Source organism: Urocampus carinirostris, chromosome 6, assembly GCF_059441175.1.
Source record: "Urocampus carinirostris isolate Australia breed hairy pipefish chromosome 6, RoL_Ucar_1.0, whole genome shotgun sequence".
Classification (NCBI taxonomy): Eukaryota; Metazoa; Chordata; class Actinopteri; order Syngnathiformes; family Syngnathidae; genus Urocampus; species Urocampus carinirostris.
In genome coordinates, this window is record NC_142354.1 from 26,015,245 (window position 1) to 26,038,100 (window position 22,856).

Here is a 22,856-nt window from a genome sequence, read left to right on the forward strand (position 1 = left end):
CCCATGGATTTACTTGATGTATGTAAAAAACACAACTGTGGCATGTCAAATAAAATTCACATGAGTCTTGTTTAGCATGTTAGTTACAGTTGGCGTTTATAATTTGTTTATGTGCTACAAGACCTTGGTTCATTGTGGCACAGAAGAAAAAAAAATAACCAAAGAAACAAATTAAGCATCGGATAAACCAATAGATTTACATGAGCAAGAATTCCACTCTCGAAAGGAGTAATTTTCCCAATAAGATCATATTCTGGTTCTTTGCATGTTTAACTGGCCTTTTAATACAGACTAAATGGAAATGGTCTGCGTTTATACAGTGCCTTTCAAGTCGATGAAGGCCTCCCGAAGCTCTTTACAATGTGCACACTTACCCATTCACACACACTCACACACCGATAGCAGCGTCAACCATGCAAGGCAATCACCTACTTATTAGGGATTCCGTGTCTTACTCAATAACACATATAACACGATACCATTCCTGAGCTATTGCCAGACTATTCTGTGTGTAACTGTACTGAGTGTCTGTACTACATTAACATCGACATCACTCCTGGCATGTTCTTGTTTTAAATCTGGTGACAAGAAACAAATCTGTTTTACAATCAAATATAATATTTTTCTGGCAAAGAAATATTATACTCAATCATTTAGCATTGCGGAAAGTTAATAGCATAGGAAATCCTGTCTTTGGCAGAACGACCTTGTCTAATCCAGTGCCAAGGGAAACTGTGCCTGGTTTTGAAATGGGGCAGCTGTAAAAGTATGTGGCCCATAACCTCGTGCCTCAGATTGGCTAGTCCTTTCCATGTGGAGTAACACACAGTCTGCACTGAATGAAGTTCGCCTGTAGATCTGACAATAGTCCGCATTGTTCTGTACCATAGCGGGCTTTAGTCAGAATAGGCTGCGTTTCATGGGCTTTGTAATGCATATGACCCAGGGCCATCACAGGACATTCTTTCAACCTGGTAACCATTTTCAATTCAAAGACCAGAGGCTCAATTGTTGGTGGCTTGTATAAGAAGAGACATTTTTTTTTTAATATATTATTGTACCACATCAGTGTTTTGGAGGCCTTGTATAGCAAGGTTAGACAAACTTCTAGAGTTGCTGGTCGCATTAAGTAAAAAAGATGCATAATAGCTTGGCAAAGACAAAAAAAAATGGCTGATTGATGAGTTTAATTGTTTGAATATTCTGATAGAGGTTTGAATCCGATACCTCGGCAATACATGAGGAAAAAGGATAGCGTAAGCCTACCAAATTTTTCCCGTTTACATTTACTCTAGAAACACTCAGAAATTATAAATAAATGCATTAATTTATAAATAAAAACTTTAATTTTAAGAAATCGAAACAAATCAGTATAGTATCTCTCTTTTTTTGGCACTAAATTTTATCGTTTGCATTAAGAGGCTCAAAATGGAAAAGGGCTAGTTCTAAAATGATTTTCAATAATTTTTTTTGTATATAAAATCAATAAATGATTTTAAAAAATGGCAACTACAGAAAAATTTAGCCACGTATTTGAATGTACGTTATGAAGGAAATCAAAAATTCATTTTTCATGGGAGCAAACGAAGGGTCACAGACGATAAGGCACTAAAACCACAACACATTTTTATTAGTGGTACTTGTTTAAACATATATATGTTAGCATTAGAGTTTTACCCTTTTTGTTTGGCGGGCTGGCTTGAAATGCCTGATGGGTATGTGGCCCCTGGGCCATAGTTTGTCCACCCCTGTCGTTATATCAAACCTGAAACTGGCGACATTCATTTTAAAACTTTTTTCGACCGATTTTTTTTTAAATGAAAAAAACGTGCTTATGGCTCAAAAAACATTGAGAAGCACTTAACTTTATTGTCCACATTTTTAAAACAAAAGGTTTTCAAGGGTTAAGCATCAGGGCCGAGCATGACTGCAGCTTAACTAAAACCAGACATTCAACTTGGTTTTTAGGTGCGTGGGTGACTCAGACCTGCCAATCAAGGTCAGAGGTGATAACAGACGCCATGAGAAAGTATTTTAGTTCATTGTTTCCCAACTGGTAAGTTGGGACCAAAAGGTGGGTTGCAGACCTGTTTTCAGAGGAGCTGTGGGCCTTTGCCTTGGAAAAATAATGCTAAGAAAGAGAAAATAGGGTCAATTACACTCCTTAATGGTTAAAGACGAAAATGCCATTTTCTATCCCTTCTTTTTGTTCAGTGTTTGAGAGGGATCACATTTAATTTCATTGTTATTTTGTTGTTTTTATTTCCTTTTTCTGCCCATATTTCGTCCCAAGACAGTTTGCAATTTGGAGGGAGGAAATTTGTGACAACAATGATTGAGTTGGAAGAAGGAAATGATTGCGAAATATGAAAATTATGTTTTTACCTTTTACCAGTGTATTATTATCTAGAGATTGAAATAATTTTCTATGTTTTATAAAAATTTTAGGTGCAAATTTCTTTTAGTACGTGGCTATTTTAACACAGTCTTAGGGGGGTCACTTATTTGCTATGTAGAATTATATGTGAGTATGTATGGTACGTTTTGGTTTTGTTGTTCATTTTAATTTTGGAAAAAAAAGGTGAATACATAATACTATCTGCTTCACCTGCACAATCCTTTTATTCTGAAATTTGAGAAGAGGAATTTATTTTCTTGGTTTTGGTCGCAGCTCATTAGAGTGGAAGGGTGGAATGTTGGGTTCTGAAATCAGACCAGTTGAAAACCACTGTTTAGGTCCATTTTAAGGTTTAATGAATATTCATTCTTGTTTGGGTTCTTCAAGGTTTGCAAACATTCTTCAAAGTTTGCCTGAAGTTCACCCTAAGTTTATTTACTACTTTAGCGAACTGGGCTCCGCCACTGTGGAATATGGCCTTAACGTTCCTTCCCTCCCTCGAAACATGCCACGTTCTCGAGTCAGGGAACATAAAGTGGGGCCTGATCCTGCTTTACATGTTTTGCAGTGAAAGACGACCTCAACTAGTAGCAGTTCTCTAAGTGAAATCGACACCGACAACTGCAGCTAAGTGCTAAAAAGATTGGCGATTGTTATGCGGTTTTCCAAGTCTTTTTATTATTTGAGTATTTACTCTTTTTAGTGCGAATTTAAACACTGACTGTATTGTATTATAGCAGTATAAAAGAAAAACATGAATTCAGGACACTAAAGGTATTTTAATACAGGACTCTCAAACTTGCGAGCCAGTTGTAAGATTATGTTGTGTGGCCCGCTCCTCAATATGAAAGCTTTATACTATTACAGAGTTTGCGAGTTTGATTTGGATGTTACCTCTTTGCAAATTATTTAGGCATGGCTCAAAATTCACACGTGTTTTAAGATCAATGTTTGGCTAGCTACTTCCTGATTTGACCCACGGCAATGGCTATAAGTTTCCAAAAATAAGCCGATTCGATCGTGTTTTTTTTTTTTGCAGTTTAATTATGAAATATTTTACATAAATTGAAACGCGGAACAAAGTGTCGCCGCCGCTGTTGAACTGAAGCTTAAAGGACAGTGCATGTGTACCTACTTTGGGTGAGTTTTTGCCTTTGAGACAAGTTTGTTGAGTTTTTACACGCAGTTTCTTAGTTTTTATTATTTGCTGTAATATTTTTTCATTAGACTTTTTATTCTTTTCATTGTCCTTTTTTCTTTTGTGTAAAAAATATCTGATAACAGTGGAATACCTTAATTGGACCTTTTCTGGTGCAAAGGCCATTATGACCCAACCTCACTGTAACCAACTCCAGTGGCCCCACAATTGAGTTTGAGACCTATGCATTAAAAGCTATGTGACTATGTATTTACTGCACATTGGAAAGCATAAATTAATATTTAGAGAATCCAATGAAGGAAAATAAGATTCACTTCGGTTTACCATTTGAAAAAAACAATTTGTTTCATAATTGATACGATGGCCTAATTGAATGTGGATTAATGTTCTCAAACATTGATTAATTTTGTTGTCATGTTGCTTGCACGTGGTTCTGGGAGTTGGCAGATAATGGAAATGGTTACATTGTGAACACGTATAGTTGATTTTTAGATCACAAAACTCTTGGGGTTTATGGTACTTACTCCTGGAAATCTGTGCCATACTTGAGCCTACCTGGCTTCTTGGGTCAGGTGTATCTGGTTGCAAGTCTTTTATTTCAGATACCATTGGATAACCTTGCAATTATATAACCCACACACATAAGGTATGGTTTACCAATTACCCCATGTTCTCTGGGCTTTACTGACCTTTGAGCTTGGTGATAGGGCAGAACTAGAGGTGTGATACATAAGGGGCAAAGAATTTGTATTTGACAGGTGCAGTGCTCTTTTTTTTTTTCCAGTCATCTGAACCATGTGCACACTCCCCTTTTCTGTTTGACTTTTCTGGATGTGTTCAGAGCTGGAGTTGCTCAATCCTTTGTTCACAAAATGACCCGTGCATACCATCCAGCTAGCCTTGCATGTAAAGGGAATTTACTTGAATGGCTGCCGCCTTGAACAAAAGTGAATACCACTTTTAAAGCCATTTAATGATTGTGTTGATAAACTGGATTGATAGAGCCTTTTTATGGAGCACTAAAATAATTAGGCATGGACATCTCTCATCTTTAGGAGACATTTAACGTCTTGATGTTAAAAAGGGTGACCTATGTATAGACCTGAGTGATATGCCAAAAACAGTTAATTATCACGTCTAATTTTTTCCCCGAGTTAAAGTTGACAAAAACTGTGCTGCTTTAACCAATCTTAAATGTCAGAACAAAGACGCATGGTGACAAACTTACACAGCATTTTACAAATATGAGGAACATTAAACAATTAAATACCTTCTCAGAAGGGGAGCTGGTTGCAGGTATACACAGGTAGCGATTTACTAGCTAGCTGTTTGTTGCTCATTGGCCCGGTGCTTATTGAACGTCCGCTTGCACTTATTTGGGACTGAATATTTTTTCCTTTAGCGTGCTCTAGCGGGTGATACTTTTTTAAATAATGATTTAAGTTTGTTCTGTATTCTGCCTTGGTAGGCACATGTCGGCAAAGCTTGCAGTGCACGTCGCTGACGTTTTTGTGGGTTCTTTTCCAAACTCGTCATTAGCCAAAATACCTCAAAATAACTGAAGATTGGGGGCCTCTCCTGTCCTTTGAGTATTCTGGTTGTTATCCTTAGTTTTTTTTTTTTATCGCTCATTTTGACTGTCGTGTAGTCCTTTCGTTTCGGTTTCGTTTTCGTATTCCTGCTGAGTGATTGGCTGGTCCTCGTCACCTTCTTCGTCTCTTGAATGTTAGTTAGTCTGGAACTTTCATTTTCACTGCATTAGTGTCCCCATTTTCTCCAATTGGTCGGGTGGTAATAACTTTCGACGCTTAGGTTGAGCTGAGAAAGAGTCAAACAAATTTTATACCGATATTTTAAATGAAAATATAAAGGGGGGCGCATTATACACAAATAAATGAGGTATTTCCTCTTCACACTCCTCACCTTTTAACTCCTGACCCTTTTACATGAATAAAGAAGCACAACGCTCTGTGAAGTAGTAAAGTCTGATGAAATTATAAAATATCTCGCTTCCATCAAATCTGAACATCGATCATGAAACGTGTCAATGTTGATTGTAATAGTCTACTGTGAGGCACTGCATGATATTCATTCATATCTAGGGCATATGATTGTTAATTTTTACATTTTAGAGTTTAAAATAAAACCTTGAAGTTTTGACCTACAGCTTGCTGAACGTTTCCAAATGTAAAGTCCACAACTTTAAATTGGACTCTTAGTTTTGTGCAAATTTTAACAGTTCCAACTTTAGTTTGTACATTGTATTCTCACCACAACTTGAGAATAAAACGGTGAAAACACTTTTTTAGTTTTTGACATATTGCTTTCACAAAATTTTATTTTTGATTCAAAACCTACCAATTTCACTTCAAAATGTTACTCTGCCCATTAAAATTTCCTTCTGTTTTCCCACGAAGCATTCCGAACTGGCATTTAATGATTTATCACCCAGAAGAAATGTTGTATTTGCCTTCAGTTGCAACTAAATAGATAGTACTGAAGGTGCTTGCATAAACCAAATACAAATAAATCTTTAGGTTAGCACCACACGGCATAGAACAGAGTTCCTATCAGTTGAAAGGAAGCTTTTATGAAGAGAAAAAGCTGATATTTCGCCAAAAAGGGTGGTTTGCTTTCAAGAGAGTGACAAAAATCTGCTTTATTTGGTGCTGATTTTTAAAGTCTTTTAACTGTGCACACATTTTTTGGACCTTGTACATACAGGGCAAACAACTACAGAAATGATGAACCTATTCAGTCAGTGCACCTTTATTCTTCACCTCATCTATATGGAATTGTTTGACAACCCAGTAAGGGTAAACACTTTTAAATATTAAGTTATATTTGAAGCCAGAGCTAAGGAGAAAGGATGGTCTTGTTGTCTCTATAGAGGAAACTCTAGTCCCTAAATATACCGGAGAGGGTGGACTTTGGAACCTGTTGATGTCCTTTGGCGAACAGACAGCTAAGGTTTCCTAGATGAATGCCGAGCTCTGTGTGAGAACTCTACCACAAGAGACGTTCTGAGAATAGTGTGTTGTCAGAAAAGGTTAAGGGTCACCTATCTGAACAACTCGATGGTAATTGGAGTTTAACTGGTGTGCTGCTTTTTATCCCCTCTTATTTCAGTAATGGACTACTAGAGCAATGGTTCTCAACTGGTCTGTCTTCAGAACCAAGCATCAAGGCCTAATTACAAGACGTGACCCAATTTAAGGAAAGAAAATACACGTCTCAAATTTATTGAATGAAAGGATTTTGCAGTTAAACCTAACGTAGTAGAATAAATTCATGTTTTTCCCAACTAAAATGGCCGGCAAAACTGAAACAACTTCAAGTAATACTAGAACAGTTGTGCGCAGTGAAAGTACCACCCGCGTTAAGACGGGAAACCCTTTTTGGCTGGCATTTTCCTTTTTCGCAAGGTCTTTCGCACACGAGAATGGAAAACCCAAGAGGTAAGACGGTCCAGATCTGGGGTCTCCAATGTGACAATGCCCCCTAATGCCCTGAGGTGGACCTTTTTTGAAATTAGCACACCAGTGTGGGGTTGTTGTGGTTAATCAGTTAATGAAATTTTTAAGTGGTTGACTGAGTCTATTTAACCCTAATACTTAACGAGATTATAACATGAAATGAAATGATCTGCATTTATATAGCGCTTTTCAAGTCAATGACTTCCCAAAGCGCTTTACATTGTGCTTCACATTTCCCAATAGCGGCCGTGATCTGTGCAGCCATGTAAGGCGCTAACCTGCTTATTGGGGGTAATTGGGGGTTCAATGTCTTACCCAAGGACACGTCGACATGTAACACGGACAAGCCGGGATTCGAACTGGGATCCCTTAATCCTAAGACGATCGCTCTACCTCCTGAGCTACTGCCGCCCCAGCATAACATAGTAACAATAAAGTTATAACATTTTAAGTTATTTTAGAAATGCATATCAAACTGGGTGCCCTTTGCGCTAATTGGTAACAAAAGTAGCTCTCAACCTGAAAAAGTTTTTGAGAAGCCTGGTCCAGATGGAGAATAAAATCATGAAATTACTGTTTGAACAGCCCAAATATGTAATTGTCTACATATACATTGTTTGGAAAAGATAAACCTCAAGATGCAAGGATAGAACGAAACAAAAATGGCGAATGAAAGTGAAAAATCAGCTGTTCAGTCATCCTTTGCTCTTTATTGCTGAAAAAAATACTGGGTCAACAAAATCAAAAGTGCTGAGTCAGCTTTTTGGGGCATTTTTCACATCTAGAGTAACCTACCTGAAAGCCTGTGAAAGATAGTGGTCATGTCTAAACACCTTCCCCTTTTCTTTGGTGGATAGAGACAGATAAACATATAATATATATATATATATATATATATAATTATATATATATATATATATATATATATATATATATATATATATATATATATACATATATACTTTGCTTGCGGTGGTAATTTTTCCCTTTAATGCTCAATAAGCTACATTTCTTTTTATTAAAATCCAAAACGATTTACTTTTGAGTAGAATTTTAACAGACTCAACATTCACAGATATGGAATGAAAATGTGCAAGTACAGATATAAATGTATTTCAAAACCAATCAAATTGTGCACTTACAGCAGAAAAACCTTACCCACTGAACCCAAACAATCAACACTGCACTATGCATGGAAAAATCATTTTTATATGTATGAGTCTTTATCCACAAACTCAAAATAAATTCAACAAAAAAAGAGCAGTTCAAAGGGAATAAAGTACACAAAATGACATATTATTCTAATTAACTCATCAATAGGTAAAACAGATTTTTTTTTGTGCTTTGGAGAAAATTGAGGGGTAATTATTTCTGAGTTTTGAGGAATTAATGAGAACTGGGCATGTTTTTTATCATCATTGTCATCTACTGTTAAGGAATGCAATTGACCCTTAGATATTTTTTCTCCGCATTATTCTGCTAAAGCCCCACGACTCACAAAAATCGGGTCCAAGTCCCACTTTGGTCCCACCAGACAAGGAATACTGTTCTAGAGCAAAGCCACGGCTTCAGTTAGAATATATTTTGTTCTTTTTATCCTTCGGATTCAATTCCGCGATCTTCTAGACAATGGCTTCGTGTGGCTTTTTTCCACTAACTGAATGTGTCGTCCAATCCCCTATGTTTACCGCTGCTGGGAAAAGTGCCAGTTATATTTTGGCGTTGGTGTGGAACAATGGGGAAGATTCCATGAGCTCTATAGTGTTGTTTCCGTTACACTGCGGGACCTGTTCTCATTTTGACGTTATTTTGGGAGTTGACTATCAGCTTTGAATGATAGATTTATGTATCCTTTACTCTGGCCAATTGAACTAGGGAAGGCAGTTTAAAAAAATGACGCTAGTGTAAATATCTCCGCATGTTTGTCTGTTTGTGCCTAAAGGTCCCCAAAGCAGGCTTCTTTGTGCATTTGTCAAGCTACATTTTTAGTTTCTAAGTGACCATAGCATGCACAATCTTCTCCTTGACCCACAAATACAAAGGGCCTGTGTACTCCACAAATGTGGGGAGGCTGAAATTCCTATATTTCAAATTTTAACAGGAACTGTGTTATGGCTTGAAGAGTTGTTTTCATACGCTTGAGTCTGCCAAAATATTTTGTCTCAAAAAATGTACAATTTTGTTCCACACAAAGTGATTTGGCAACATCAAGAAAACCAAACAAAATTGATTAGAAACTTTTGGAGCAGAGATACGCTCCATCTTTCAGTTCAGTAACCGTGTGCAACAAGTTAAATTTAGATCAATAGAAAACATTTCTGTTGGAGATTCGCTGAGCTGTTGCCGACTGCATTCCAAACCATTTATGAACATTTTCTGAATAAGGCTCTCTGCCACGGTACATTGGAGATTTGCTCTCTGTACTTACTAGTTTTTCACTCAGAAATGACTCCTTTTCTTGGTATGACTAAAGCCTTTCATTGAGAATGGAGGAATAACCATCAGCTTTGCTATGCTCACTCTTAGGAATTCTTGTAGACAATTGTATTGATTGCACATTTGTTATTGCCTTATAACATACAATTCCAGTCACAATCCATCTACTGTACTGAGTTTTCTTATGTCGAATACGCCCTCTATAGAATAGAATTGTTTTTAATTGCCATTCATTACAACATGGTGTATAAGGGTCGGACAAAAAAAGCGATTCATGTATATATCTCACTTTTATTTTTGGCGATTTTTAAAATCAATGTTTCTCCCCAGAATAGATTTCTGTGACGTCATATCCAGTACGTAAAAATGCAGGAAAGCAAACGTAAATGGAAAAATTGAGTTTATCTGCAATCCACTTTCAATTCAAAGCTCACAGTTCAACTTTAGAAATTGTTATTTTATTACCCCAAAGCATAACTTCGGACAACGAGGTTTACCTGCAGCACAGGGTTTTGAAAAAAATATGTTGAATTTGTTTTTAATTTGATAGCTTACTCTGGTGCTGTTTTCTTTTTTCTTTTAGAGGCTCTATTTTATTTCATCATCTTACATTGTGAACCTTAAAAAGGATCATTAAAGGACCACATTTGTGTTACATTGACATTTTGTGGCTGTAAACCGGTTGCACTGTGTACATGTTATGTTCTCATTGTCTCAGTTGAAATAAATGTCAGTTTTTTTGACCGACTGACAAAGACTGATATGCATTGTTTGGACATCATTCATGGTTTATTGTCCCAGAAAGCTATGATTTAAGTTGTTTTTTTGGAAAGAGAATTAAATCGCAATTATTGAGAATCGGGATATAAATCCAATCGGCACCTTTAGTATCGTGTTACAATCGAATCGTGACCGAAGCATATCGTCCCACCCTTAGTTGTGTATATTGTTAACGAAATTAGACGTGGCACTAAAGAATACATGTGATGAAAATAAAAAAAGAAGTTTCGGATAGTTGGTTATATTTACGGGGTAGTGGTTGTATACTAACCTAAATTGTATGTACATCAGAAAATGTTGCTATATTAGCAGCAACATTGTGCAAAAAATATATAAATATAAAAGTTGTGCTTGTTTAGAGCGGTTATGGCTCTGGCCTGTGTGATATGTGATGTTTCTGAAATGTTTGGACCTGAACCGGACTGTCTTCCTGCTTATCTGGTCTTGTCAACAAAGCCCAGCATGTTCACACTATGCTCAAAATGCTATTTATTTTTCTAGAGGGGCTAGTCCTTATGCAACCACTACAATATGTTCAAGGGAAACGCTCTGCCCTGGCCTCCACCATTGACCCTCAAAGCCTGGCTTCCTGTTGGGTGTTTGGAACACAGTCAAGGATGTTGAATTCGCTCTTATTTCCTTAGTGTCATCACAGCATGGAATTTTAAGATGCAACGAAAGACACAGTATGTATCAAACACAAAACACTTTTGGTTTATTTGAATACAAACTGATTTTACCACACATGGGGACATTCGGATTGATTGAATGTCTTGCATTTGAACTCATCTTTTAGAGAGCAGGAGCAGGATAATAGTTCTTATTTGTTAGGGGGTATTGATTGTTTTTCCTCTGCTTCCACTGGCCCATTATTTACAAATCTTCCTATCCAAGTATTTGATAGTGTTATCTACACAACCCCCTACCTTTTTGTGATGGCTGTTAAAGACGTGTTAGTGATTGAATTCATGACACTGCCTGGAAACGCATGACTCGCTTTTGAACACAGTAAAATCAATTCAATTAAAATAATGAAAACTGTAGTCCAGGGGTCGGGAACCTTTTTGACTCAAAGAGCCATAAAAGCAAAAAATTAAATAATTTTATTTTGGGAAAGAGCCACACCATATATTATGAGACAAATTTACCAAATTGCTAAACCCGCGCCCCAGACAGAAGCTTAGTCTTCAGCACATTTATTTTTGATGATTTGATAAAAATTATGAAAAGAGAATAATGCCAGAGCCCCTGTCCCAAAATCAACAAACATACCACTTTAAACTTGTCTCTTTCTTGAAATTACTCAAGATCGGTTAAACTCCTTTTGACCCTTTTTTCATACATATTGGTTTCAAAACCAGATGCAAGCAGTTGTTTTGTGAAAACGTGACAACATTCTGCAAATAGGGAGCCTGATGAGCTCACTTTTGGGGCAGACGGCGTAGGGCGAGAGATGGGAGGGAGTGCTTGCACTTTTTGCATAGCTCCACCCATCCCTCCCACTCACCCAATCAAATGACTAAGTTATCTTCCGGTGTTTTGGCGTATTTACAGTTCTGTGGATTCATCATAAGGTATCTGAACACTGAACACAGATTATATAGTGAACTTTTATATAAAGGATTCTTTAGCGTTGTACAGCAAAAACGAGTTTTTTTTTCCCCCTTTTCTTTTGTGTGACACTTTGACTGTAAATTGTAGTGAAAAACGTGCCCTATATATACTGCGAAGTAAGCTCGGTTATGGCTTTGCGTGTACCTGGATAGGATAGACAACTCAAGTTTTGAACAAGATGGAGAAATTTTGCATGCAATCAAATTTGTCTCTGAGCCACAGATACTCATAGAAAGAGCCATATATGGCTCGCGAGCCATAGGTTCCCGACCCCTGCTGTAGTCAATGGATTTTGTCATTGCGCATATCTTACATTGATGATTATTTTAGTTACTGGTTTGGTCCATCGTTATTGTCGGACAATAAGCATTAAATGTAGTTCTTTATTTTGCAAATTAAAAGCAAATTGCTGGAGTCAGGCCAAAAGCTTCCACCTCCACATTGTATAACAGGACCCCCAAAATAAACTTTTTTTTTTTTTTAAACGACACAATTATGTGTAAGCTGTGTCAAGGATGGTTGAAAAGAATACTTTAACTGAGACATTTGGCACTCAAATGTTTAATTTTTATTTTAGCAAAACATTAATTGATCTTCCGTCATGAAAGATATTTAGACAATTGACAAATTGGCAAAGCTGAAATTCTAAGTATTTGGAGAAATTTGTAATTAAAAAGGTATTTAAAGGAGCTGTATAGACCTGGAACTGAGTTACCCGCGTCCGCCATCTACTGGCTTGTATTCATTATTGCTGCTTCTGTTAGCTCATTAATATGTGTGTGGAAGTACATGCATTTCTTAGACATGCTCGAATAGACCTTTTTTCTTATTTCTAGGGGTGTAAGCTGGCATTTGAACTTTCAACTTTTTTAGGGACACCTCAAACGATGCATCCCACCTTTAAACAATGAATTGATTATAAAAAATAATCTAATTGCTGCACCATTCTTTTGGAACTGAAACACATGATCATTTGTATGATTTGAATTGGCACACTGTATTTACCACCAAACCAGTCCATACCAAAACATAGCGTCTTTGGTTCCCATTTTTGCGGACTTAAAGACCAAGCTTCCTTACCGCTATTAAGATGAGCTTAAGAAGTCGCATAATTTAGTTTTTCCCCAATTATCAGGATTTTAAAGTGGTTTAAAAACAATGTGCACGTGAGCCACATAAGGTCAGGACTGCTTTCTTGATGTGTGGGATTGAACCAGCTGGCCTCTCAGTGGAGAGAACACAGACACATGGGTGGATAGTGCGAAGGACACTCCTACATCCTTTCTATGGTGGTCTCATGCTACATGGCAACAGGAAATATAGATTGTAATTTGTTTACTTGATTAACTGGTAATTCTCCAGGCTTTCCAGTTAAAATATAGAACAGCAGTTGTTCCCGCATTAGCACAACTGACAGCCCACATGGCCTCGTGTCCATTTATGTGATCGAGGTGTACACACACTTGGCTTGGCTTCAGAAATAGAAAATGTTAGTGTTTTTAGACGCCAAAGTTGGCTTCATACAAGCATTACAGATGGTCTAAAGAGAGGTTAGGTGATTCTAAACAACTAGATCAAAAGAAATTGAAAGAAAACCAAACTTGGGATAAATCATGCTTATTTGACTACAAGAAAATTGATGATTGCAAAACTGTGGACCTCTCAGCACTATCAGACCACAGTAGTGTGAAAGCAACGTGGCAGATACCAGTTTGCCCTTGTGCATGAGTTAGTAAAAATGTACGTCCATAAATTTTCACAACGCACATCATTTAGTTGATACAACATGCTGTAAGTGCTAAATACAGTCCTTCAAATTAAGTCCATAGTCTGACCGTGAGTAGCTTATCTATAACCTTTGTATCTTTCTAGAAACTATGCTGCCCAATCTTTCTTTTTCAGTATTTCATCTCTTGGGCCTCGCTACTGTGTAATTGCTGTTGTTGTGTACATGCATCCTGCTGAGTTTGCCGTTGCTGCTCTGTGATTGTACGCTAAGCGCAGTGGTTTTTGTGTTTGTGGCACTCGGCAGCGTATGTTTGCCTTTGTGCCCCGCTGGCTTCATGTGTGGTGGCTCATTGGGTGTGTGTCCACCTGTCACCTTATTCAGGACAAACACGCAAGCGCCATTACTGCACTGTTGCCCAGTAGCTTCCAAAACAAATGACATCACCCAAAACCTGTAGATACAGCTTGATCAGGGGTGGGCAAACCTTTTATGTCACGGGCCGCATGGGTTTGAAAAAAGCTGGCCCGGAGAAGAAAAAAATAGCTGATTGATGCATTGAATTTTTGCTTAAGACTATAGAGTCTTTAATCCAGTATCTTGGTAATTAATTAGGGAAAAAAAACGTAAGCCAATACAGTATTTTTCACTAGCATTTACCCGCAAGTTATCTGTTTGTTTAAAAAGGGACCATTTGATCCTATTGGTTTTGAAACTTTCTAAATATACAAAGAAAATATTTTACAAATAAAAACTTTGATTAAAAGTAGTTACAAAGTAATATCTCCCTTTGAAACACTAAGTTTGATCATTTGCATTGACAATTCCAATGCAATAGGGATTCTATAGGTCTGTTTTATTGCAAGAAATTGAATTAAATTTAAAAAACGAGTACAGTAAAATGTAGCCAGCTTTTTGAATGTTGGCCATAAGTGCAATGAAAAATAGTTTTTACACGGGCGCATTAAGGGACACAAAGAGAAAAGAAAGACAACAGAATAACAAGACATTTTATTAAAACAGATTTTATTGAAACTGCAGGTCATTGTTTGACGGCTAATTTTTCTTTTGTACTTTTCTCAAGTTTGTCTTGTGGGCCGGCATGACGGGGGCCGTATTATTCCGACTCCGAAGCTGTGTGTGTGGGTATTTTTTTTAACTGGATCACTTATCCACACTACCTGGGTATTTAAAAACTAAAACCTTAGTTCTTGCATAAAAAAACTCTATAGTCCCCACAGAGCAGTTTCAAAAATAACCGTAACCTAAACGGTGAGAAAAAGCAGCTTTCTGCGATAAATTCTTCCCTGCTGAGTAACATTTTTTTCTATCATTTTTCTTTCTATCCAGCTCTGATTGGGTGGAGATCCTGGAGCCACGCTCCCGTGAGCGCATGTACGTGAACTTGACCACCGGCGAATGCGGCTGGGACCCGCCTCTGGGCGCTCCGGTTCGGCAAGCAGATGGCAACCAGTGGTGGGAGCTTTTTGACCCCCAAAGCGGCCGCTTCTACTACTACAACTCTACGGGCCGACGCACAGTCTGGCATCGGCCTCAAGGAGCAGATATCGTGCCCCTCTCCCAGCTGCAAGCAATGAAGCGCTGCCGTGAGGCCAAGCGTGCAGGAGTGCTTGTGGAAAGGCACCAGCATGGGACTACTGGGAGTAACAGCAGTGTGGGGAGCCAGGGCTTGTGCAGCTCCGTGCCTGAGCAAGACAGAGGCCAGGCTGAGACGATTGAAGCAGCTTCCAACAAAGAGCTGGACCCGGCAGTTGATGTCAGATCACAGGCAGACGGATGCAGCAATGAACACCAAGAACCACAGAGGTAAGGCCAAATAATACTGCACTGTAACCTGAATGGTAATTGTGGTTTGTCACTGGATCAGGTGATCAAGAGGAATTATGATTGAAGAATTTTGGCATACGGAGTGTTTCTATTGGCCTACATTTTGAAAGAACTCTAGAATCTCACTCATTCTCGCAAAGTGGATTTTGAAACCTGTCAAGAGAACTATTTTGCTGGAGAAAAACTTTTTTTCGCTACTCCTTGCTGTCATGAGACCTAGTCCAATGATGATAGAAATCACAGCGAGCAGTGGTTTTTATGAATACTTTGCTGAAGGTCAATATGATAACACCTAAACTGAGGCAATAGGTACCTTATTTTCTGCACTATATGACGCGCCTAAAATTTGGCCCGAAATTTGAAAGTAGGCCGTTTAACCCGGTGCGCCTTATATACTGTATATGACTGGTGGATAAAATTGGAAATGCATGCGATATTTGTTTGTGTCTTTACCACATGATGTTTTATGAATTTACATTCCTTTTTGTGCAATGATCATTGTGTGCGACAGGAATCAAACTGTGGTCGCAGTGGTGAGAACGCCAAAACCTAACCACTTGACCATCAGTGATCAGTGTTGGGCACGTTACTTTAATAAGTGAATAACTATAGTTACTACTTCTTCCAATAAAAGAGTCAGTAACTGAACTACTCTATAGTAAAAGTAACTACTGTAGTAACCAGGGAAAGTAACTATGATACTTTAAAAAAAGCTGCATGTTAATAAATTTGCAATGTTCTGAGAAGTATTCAGGTAAGTTTAATTGAGATGAACAGACGGGTAGTTTTGTTAGAGAACCTTACTATTACTATTTATTGCACCTTAACAGCAACAGATTCAAACAAAATAAAGTCAGTTTAACAAATTAAATCTAACTCTCACAACCAGAGACAACTGGCCAAGTGGACATTCACAACTGAACTTAAAATATTTTCTCCACAACAAAAGTCCATAGTAAAACTATACAAAGTGAGTTTCACTCCGTAGCATAAGTCAGTCTCAAGTCAAACAACTGATCAAGTAGACATTTCCTACTGTACTTGAAATATTGGTTCAAAAGTAAACCGTTCAAGATTAAAATACACAACAAAATGCGTTTAACACTGCAGTGTAAATCTAGCAGCTTGAGCCAAATGAGATTCTGTACCTTTCCATCATGTATCCAGCCAAATAGACTACCCTTCCCCTTCTCAAACCAGTGATTGTATCTGAGGATCAGAAGCTTCTCAAACGTCCCGTTAGCTTGTTGCTCAACACAAAAGACACTCGAACCAAGGGTTACCAACAAACCAGCTTTCGCATAGCACAGCGTTCAAAAAAGCTTTTGCCGTACGGGGTTAAATACCTCCCTGGCAATGCAAACATTGCTAACTTTATACACCACCAAATTAACTTGTGCCACCCCATGGACAAAACAAGAATAACAGTGAACGATACACATACATTTTGGCTCCTATGTTCACTGTTCTTGAACGTACAGAGATGACAAATAGTAATTTGTACAATTTATTGAAAGTAACGCACCACTTTTGACCATTAGTAACTAGATAGATAGATAGATAGATACTTTGTTCATCCCCGAAGGGAAATTCACATTTCCAGCAGCATCCCTGAGCTGAGAACAATCGAGAACAATCGAAAAATAACACAACAGCAGAAAAAACAATTACAGTGGAACCTCGGTTCTCGACCATAATCCGTTTCGGAACCCTGTTCGAAAACCGATTTGGTCGATCACGGAAAATCGTTTTTCCCATTAAAAGTAATGTAAAATCATTTTAATCCGTTCCAACACCCTGATTGTTTAGCAAGAACGTAAACATGAAGCTAACCCAGGCTAATCGTACGTTCGCTTTAGCGTTATCTTCCGTACGAAAGATTACGCTAACATGAACGTGTAAAAATAAAAAAAGGATTATGAATAGGATTTCTTACCTTTGTGGTGGACGGTGGGGAGAGAAAAATCATCAAAAGTTTTTCAACCTCTTCCAAAACTTGCGGCAGTTGCTTGCTTATAACGCTAACTTCCTTAGCCGCATCACTTGATTTCGCAGCCTCCTTATTCTTTACTATCGTACTGATAGTAGATTTAGCCACGCTGTATTCACTAGCAAGATGGGAAATTCGTACACCTCTTTCATATTTAGCTATTATGTCTTTCTTAAAGGCAATAGTTGGACACACTACCCTTCTTTTTTCACCTGTAGCAACTTTGTTGCTTGCACCGAACTTCTTCGGAGGCATAATTAGGGGCTAAAACACCCGTACGCCGCTCAGCATCGCACCCTAGCGTACCGGCGTTCGAACTCCGTTTTTTTGACCGAACAGCGAAGCAAGAATTTCTCAAAATTTTTGGTCGAACACCGATTTGTCCGAACTGAGAGGCGTTCGAAAACCGAGGTTACACTGTAGTTAGATTACACCGTTACTGAAAAAAAATAACGCCGTTACGTAACAGTGTGGGCATTGATTTCAACACTGCTGGTTATACTGATAATATTCGAGAAAGAACTGGTTTCTCTCATTATCACACTATTTTTTACTCATGGTGCCAGAATGTTGGCGAATTTGATTTATCACCAATTCATCCAGCAAAAGCGTAGTTAAAGCATTAACATTTGACCAGCTGAGTCAATCTCAAGCTGTGTTTGCATTTTTCTTCACACATTTAGCCATTCCATATGTCCCCGGCTTTCTTTTTTCACTGCCTTTTGAACCAAATTTAACTCTTTCCTCAAATGGCTACCAAATGCTGAAAATACTCAAATGGACACGTTGCCAAGTTCAACATTTGCCTAGCTACATTGAGTTCCCCGATGCAGAACGGCACACAAAGTCATTCAAAGATTCCCGTCTTGTGCTTTACGTTGTGGCCTCCATCTCAACCACCATCTCCTCCCTTTTGGATTCCGCGCATGCCACTTATGTTGCGTCTGGCAAACGGCCACAGCTACTATCTTGGTGTCCGTCTGTATGCCGACCCGCTGCTTGAGCTACTCCTTCGCCATTTTATTTTCCTAAAACACATCTAGGCCTGAGGCCATCAAAAGACTGCAAGGCCTCTTAAGTATGAGAGTCTGTGCGGTTACACTAGAGGCGAGCGGTGCCTGTGATTAATAACAAGCCGGGCCGCTACATTCCAGCTCCATGCAAACACGGCAACCATGCTTTATTTTCAAAGGCCGTGGTGACTCTTCTCCTTCACATGCTTCATTTCTGTGGCCCTATCATTCAGGATTACAAGGGTTTTAAGGATGAACTAATTGCTTAGTAATGGCTACAGAATGAGACTACTACAGATTGAGCTGTGTGTGGAGAGTCTACACTACCCACCAGATCACACTTTGCCCTGGTGACTCAACCTTTCCCAGTACCCTTTTTGTCTATTTAGTAAACCGTGGTCATACTCAGCAGATCAGCATTTTGCCTGGTGGGATTTCAACTCTGTGTCAGACATTTACCAATTGCTGCCAATTTTGAGAGATGTCCATGGCCCACAGAAAACGGTGAATTAAAGCTATTAAACAAAGACACTACCAAATGAAAGACTAGACCCCCATCTTTCACCAGAAAAGTAATCTGCCAGTTATCTGGTAAGTCTCAACAAAAGCTCACATTTTGGACAAAATTCAGGGAGAACCATTTTTTTAAAGATCGACTGATATGGGTTTTTCAGGACCGATACCGATTATTAGTATTAAGAGGAGGCCGATAACCGATATGAGCAGCTGATATACATTTTTTGCAAAAGCTTAAAAATTGGCATAAGACCTTTTTTAATAATGCAAAAAGAAACCTATAATATTTGTTATGAATCTAAATAAAACATTAATAGCGCAATAAACTTTTACAGGTGATAAATTAGAATTTCAACACAACAAACATGACTAATCTTTCACTTTCACATGACTAATAAGTGTGTTGGTTTACATGGGAAATCCAATAAAACCAGGGTCTCAGTCACAATTGTGCCCTAGTTAGTGCAATCGGTGAACAACTGCAAACAATAAACATGCATTACAACAAGGCTATTATAGAAGATGGCTAATACAGTACTCTATATAAAGCCTAATGTTGTACTACTAGTCGTAGTTGTAAACATTTGTGAACCAGGCCGTTTTTGGGGGGCTCAAGAAAAAAATATAGCATTTTTAAAACTATTTTCCTCAATATAGGACAGGGTAAGCTTAAATATGATGAACGCGAAAAAAAGATAATAAACAAAACAAAAATGTGAACAACGCAGCATGGGAAATACTCCCCTGCTTTGAAATGGTTCCGTTCATTTGATTCCTATCACTGCGTTAAGATGAATTCTGATAATTATGTATTTTCTCCTCATCAGTTGACCACATTGGCAACACATTATGATGGATTCTATGTAAACCCTTCACTATTAAAAATATGAGATAATACTGGTTTTTATGATCCTGAATTCTTATCTTCTTGTTTATAAGACAGCTTGTGTTTGAGAACATGGAGGTCAAATATTTATTCATCTATGTATTACTTTTTTAAATGACTGAATTAATGTTTATTGACTGATTTATTGATTTAATCACACGATTTTTGTATGTCAATGTTGGTGTAAAGGTAAAGTGAAATGACACTCTGGGTGCTTAGTACGCCCAATGCTCTGAACCTAAAATTGCCCCTGGTTGCAAATGTGAAAGGTATTCTCAAATATGAAAATATTAGCGAGAGCCTCAACCTTTGCTCGAGTCTGTGTCTGCAGACAGTGCAAATTGGGGACTTCTTGTTTCGGAGGCTCCTCCCGATTTTTTTTTTTTTTTATCAAATCAGAAGGCGCGGGTAGGTAGCGTCAGACACAGAAGGGAAGAGAGGAAAAAAATGGCTCGGGCCGGTTGTTGCTCGGTGTTTATCTTAAATCGGCTATATCAGCTTCATAATATCGCGTTATCGATATCAAATTCCCAAATATCGTCCTGCACGATAATTGGCCTGCCCGATAATCGGTCCACCACTAGTTTTTTTGAAAAAAATATTTCTCGCAAGTTAGCGCTTCCCTTTCCTTATTTTCTGATGTCAAAATGTTATATAAAACAAGCATCCCTGATCAGATTGTTAAAAAAAAAATGGAGTCCGCTCACCAGATATAAAAAAAACATGATGTTCAGAAAAAATCTCTGTTGAGAACTGATTGTTCAAGGATTGGCGTTACAAATGGGTTTGATTGCGGGTCGCACAACTGTAACTCCAAATTATCTTCACTTAATGATGTTTGTATAGCAGGCACTGGTTTGCCTATCCTCCAACCTTGCAGTTACTGTCATCAGTGTTTACATATTAGAATACAATAGATATACCTTGGGAACGTTTTTAATCATTATTTGCTTGTGATAGGTGGATTTTACTTAGAAGCCATCTCCTACATTCCTTAGTTATTGATATCTTATTTTATTTCTCCTTGTACACCTCTACTTTTCTCTCAAATTAGGTTTCTCTGAAAGACGGGTGTTATTGCTTATTAATGCCCGGAATTGATCAGTACAGCTCTTGTCTCACAGCAGAAACAGCCAAAGTATTGGTCACAGGGGTCAGCAATAAATGATTGGCGAAAAATTAATGCCATTAATTGCGAAAAATTAATGGAATGGTTGCTTAAATTCATAAATCCATTTATTGCAAAATTTAAATAATTAGCAATTATTGCGAGTTTGCGACCCATTAATTGCGAAAATATTCGGGTTTTTTGTTAGTCGATTGCGTCAACAAACGTGCAAATTTTCTCGCCGCGCGAGCATTTCGTATGCGGTCAAGGGCACATACACGCACAATCGGGACAGTGCATGCATACGCGTAAGCTACCGTGTTTCCCCCATTATAAGGCCCAGCTTTTTATGAGAAATGAAATTCAACCTTCCTGCAAATAAGAGGCTCATATTACCTATGAAAACCGTAGATATCAACGTTATTTAACAACGGCAATGCTTTTCTAAGAAATTTTTAGCGAAAATTTATTACTTTTGCACATATTTTTATTTCAAAACCTCAATTTTTGACGATGATTTTGAAGTAAGGCCGGCCTTATATTCGGGGAAACACGGTAGCTGTACGTACATAGTGTGGTTGCAAAGCAGCTTTTTATTGGTCGGGACAAAATCGGGCTTGTTGATTAGCTCACGTTTTGCCTCAAGCACGTACGTCGTGGATGCACATACGCACATGTTGTACACATTTTTGTTCATAAATGAATGTGTAATAAATAGCAAAACCTCTTATTACTAAGGTGTCTTACTGCGCATGATAATGTTGGCGTGAATGTTCTATCATTCACTGTTCATCTAACCTCAGTTAGTGTTCCGACAATTCGCATATTAACTTAGGAGGAATCGACAAATTATAATTATAAAACAAGCCCCAACATGACGGTAGCTGATGTGATCACCAATAACTCAGAAGATATTTTTTGTACTAAAAGTAAAGATTAAAGGGACCAGTTTGTTCGACCATATTGACACGGCTAGTATACCATTAAATTACCAATTAATGGCTAGAAATCCAATAAATACCCATTAATTGGCCTTGCCGCAAAAAAATTAATTTTAATTTTTTCGCACTTAAATATTAATTTTTTTTCCAAAAATCAATTAATGATGACCCCTGATTGGTCAGCTTATTCCAATCATTAATGGTACTTGGCAGCACATACATAGCCTGCAATAGCACTCTTGAGTTAGTACAATATTTATCCATGTGGTTCCCTATCATGATTACCAGTCAATATATCTTGAAGTACCTTAAAGAACAATGTAAGAATTCAGAGTATATCAAATATGACTGCTTATAAGGCTGAAAATAAAACTCTCAGACTTATTTTTGGTTGGTTCTACAGCTTTTAGATTGTTGTCGAAGAAAAATGAAAAGAAAAAAAGGTTTAATTTTTCCAATGGTTTAAGGTTTCACATAATCGTCCCATGAATGTATTCACATTTAACTTTGGATGTAGGTTTTTGAATAAATCTTCTCTATTAAATCTTAATTTTGGTTTGCATATCTTTTCTGTTGAGATCTCCAGAAGAGATTATCCCTTTAAAAAAAACACACAAAAAACAAGCAGTTCTTTGTGAAGAATGGACATGGTTGTTGTCCCACTACTTGTTTGCCTTTTTGGGGGGTTAACATCTGCTCATAATAGATAAAAAAGATTAAAAAAAAATGTTTCCATACAACCTACCAGTGTTTTTCTATTAACATTTGGTGCTGTTTTGTATCTCCTCTAATTAAATGTAGCATGCTTGAGGACATGATCTGTTACTCATCGGCTAAGTTCTATCACATGTCCTGGGACGTTGCGGGTACTTGGGAGTCTGTGAAGCTCATCAGCAGTTCTCACAGGTAAACATGCCTATCACATGTGGTTCCTGGTGCAGGAAGTACACAGATCCTCATCGCTT

General features: G+C 37.9%; 1 protein-coding gene across 4 annotated transcripts in view; it reads left to right on the plus strand.

Moving 5' to 3' along the window:
• arhgap46a (Rho GTPase activating protein 46a) overlaps positions 1 to 22,856 on the plus strand; it is a 60,403-nt gene that overhangs the window by 11,431 nt on the left and 26,116 nt on the right. For 3 of the 4 annotated variants that reach the window (XM_088338471.1, XM_088338467.1, XM_088338468.1), the window contains exon 2: positions 14,940 to 15,416. In XM_088338471.1, the coding sequence (XP_088194597.1) occupies positions 14,940 to 15,416 (477 nt within the window). Of the gene's footprint in view, positions 1 to 10,820; positions 10,936 to 14,939; positions 15,417 to 22,856 lie in introns of those variants that run through there. The other variant, XM_088338470.1, reaches the window with a different exon arrangement.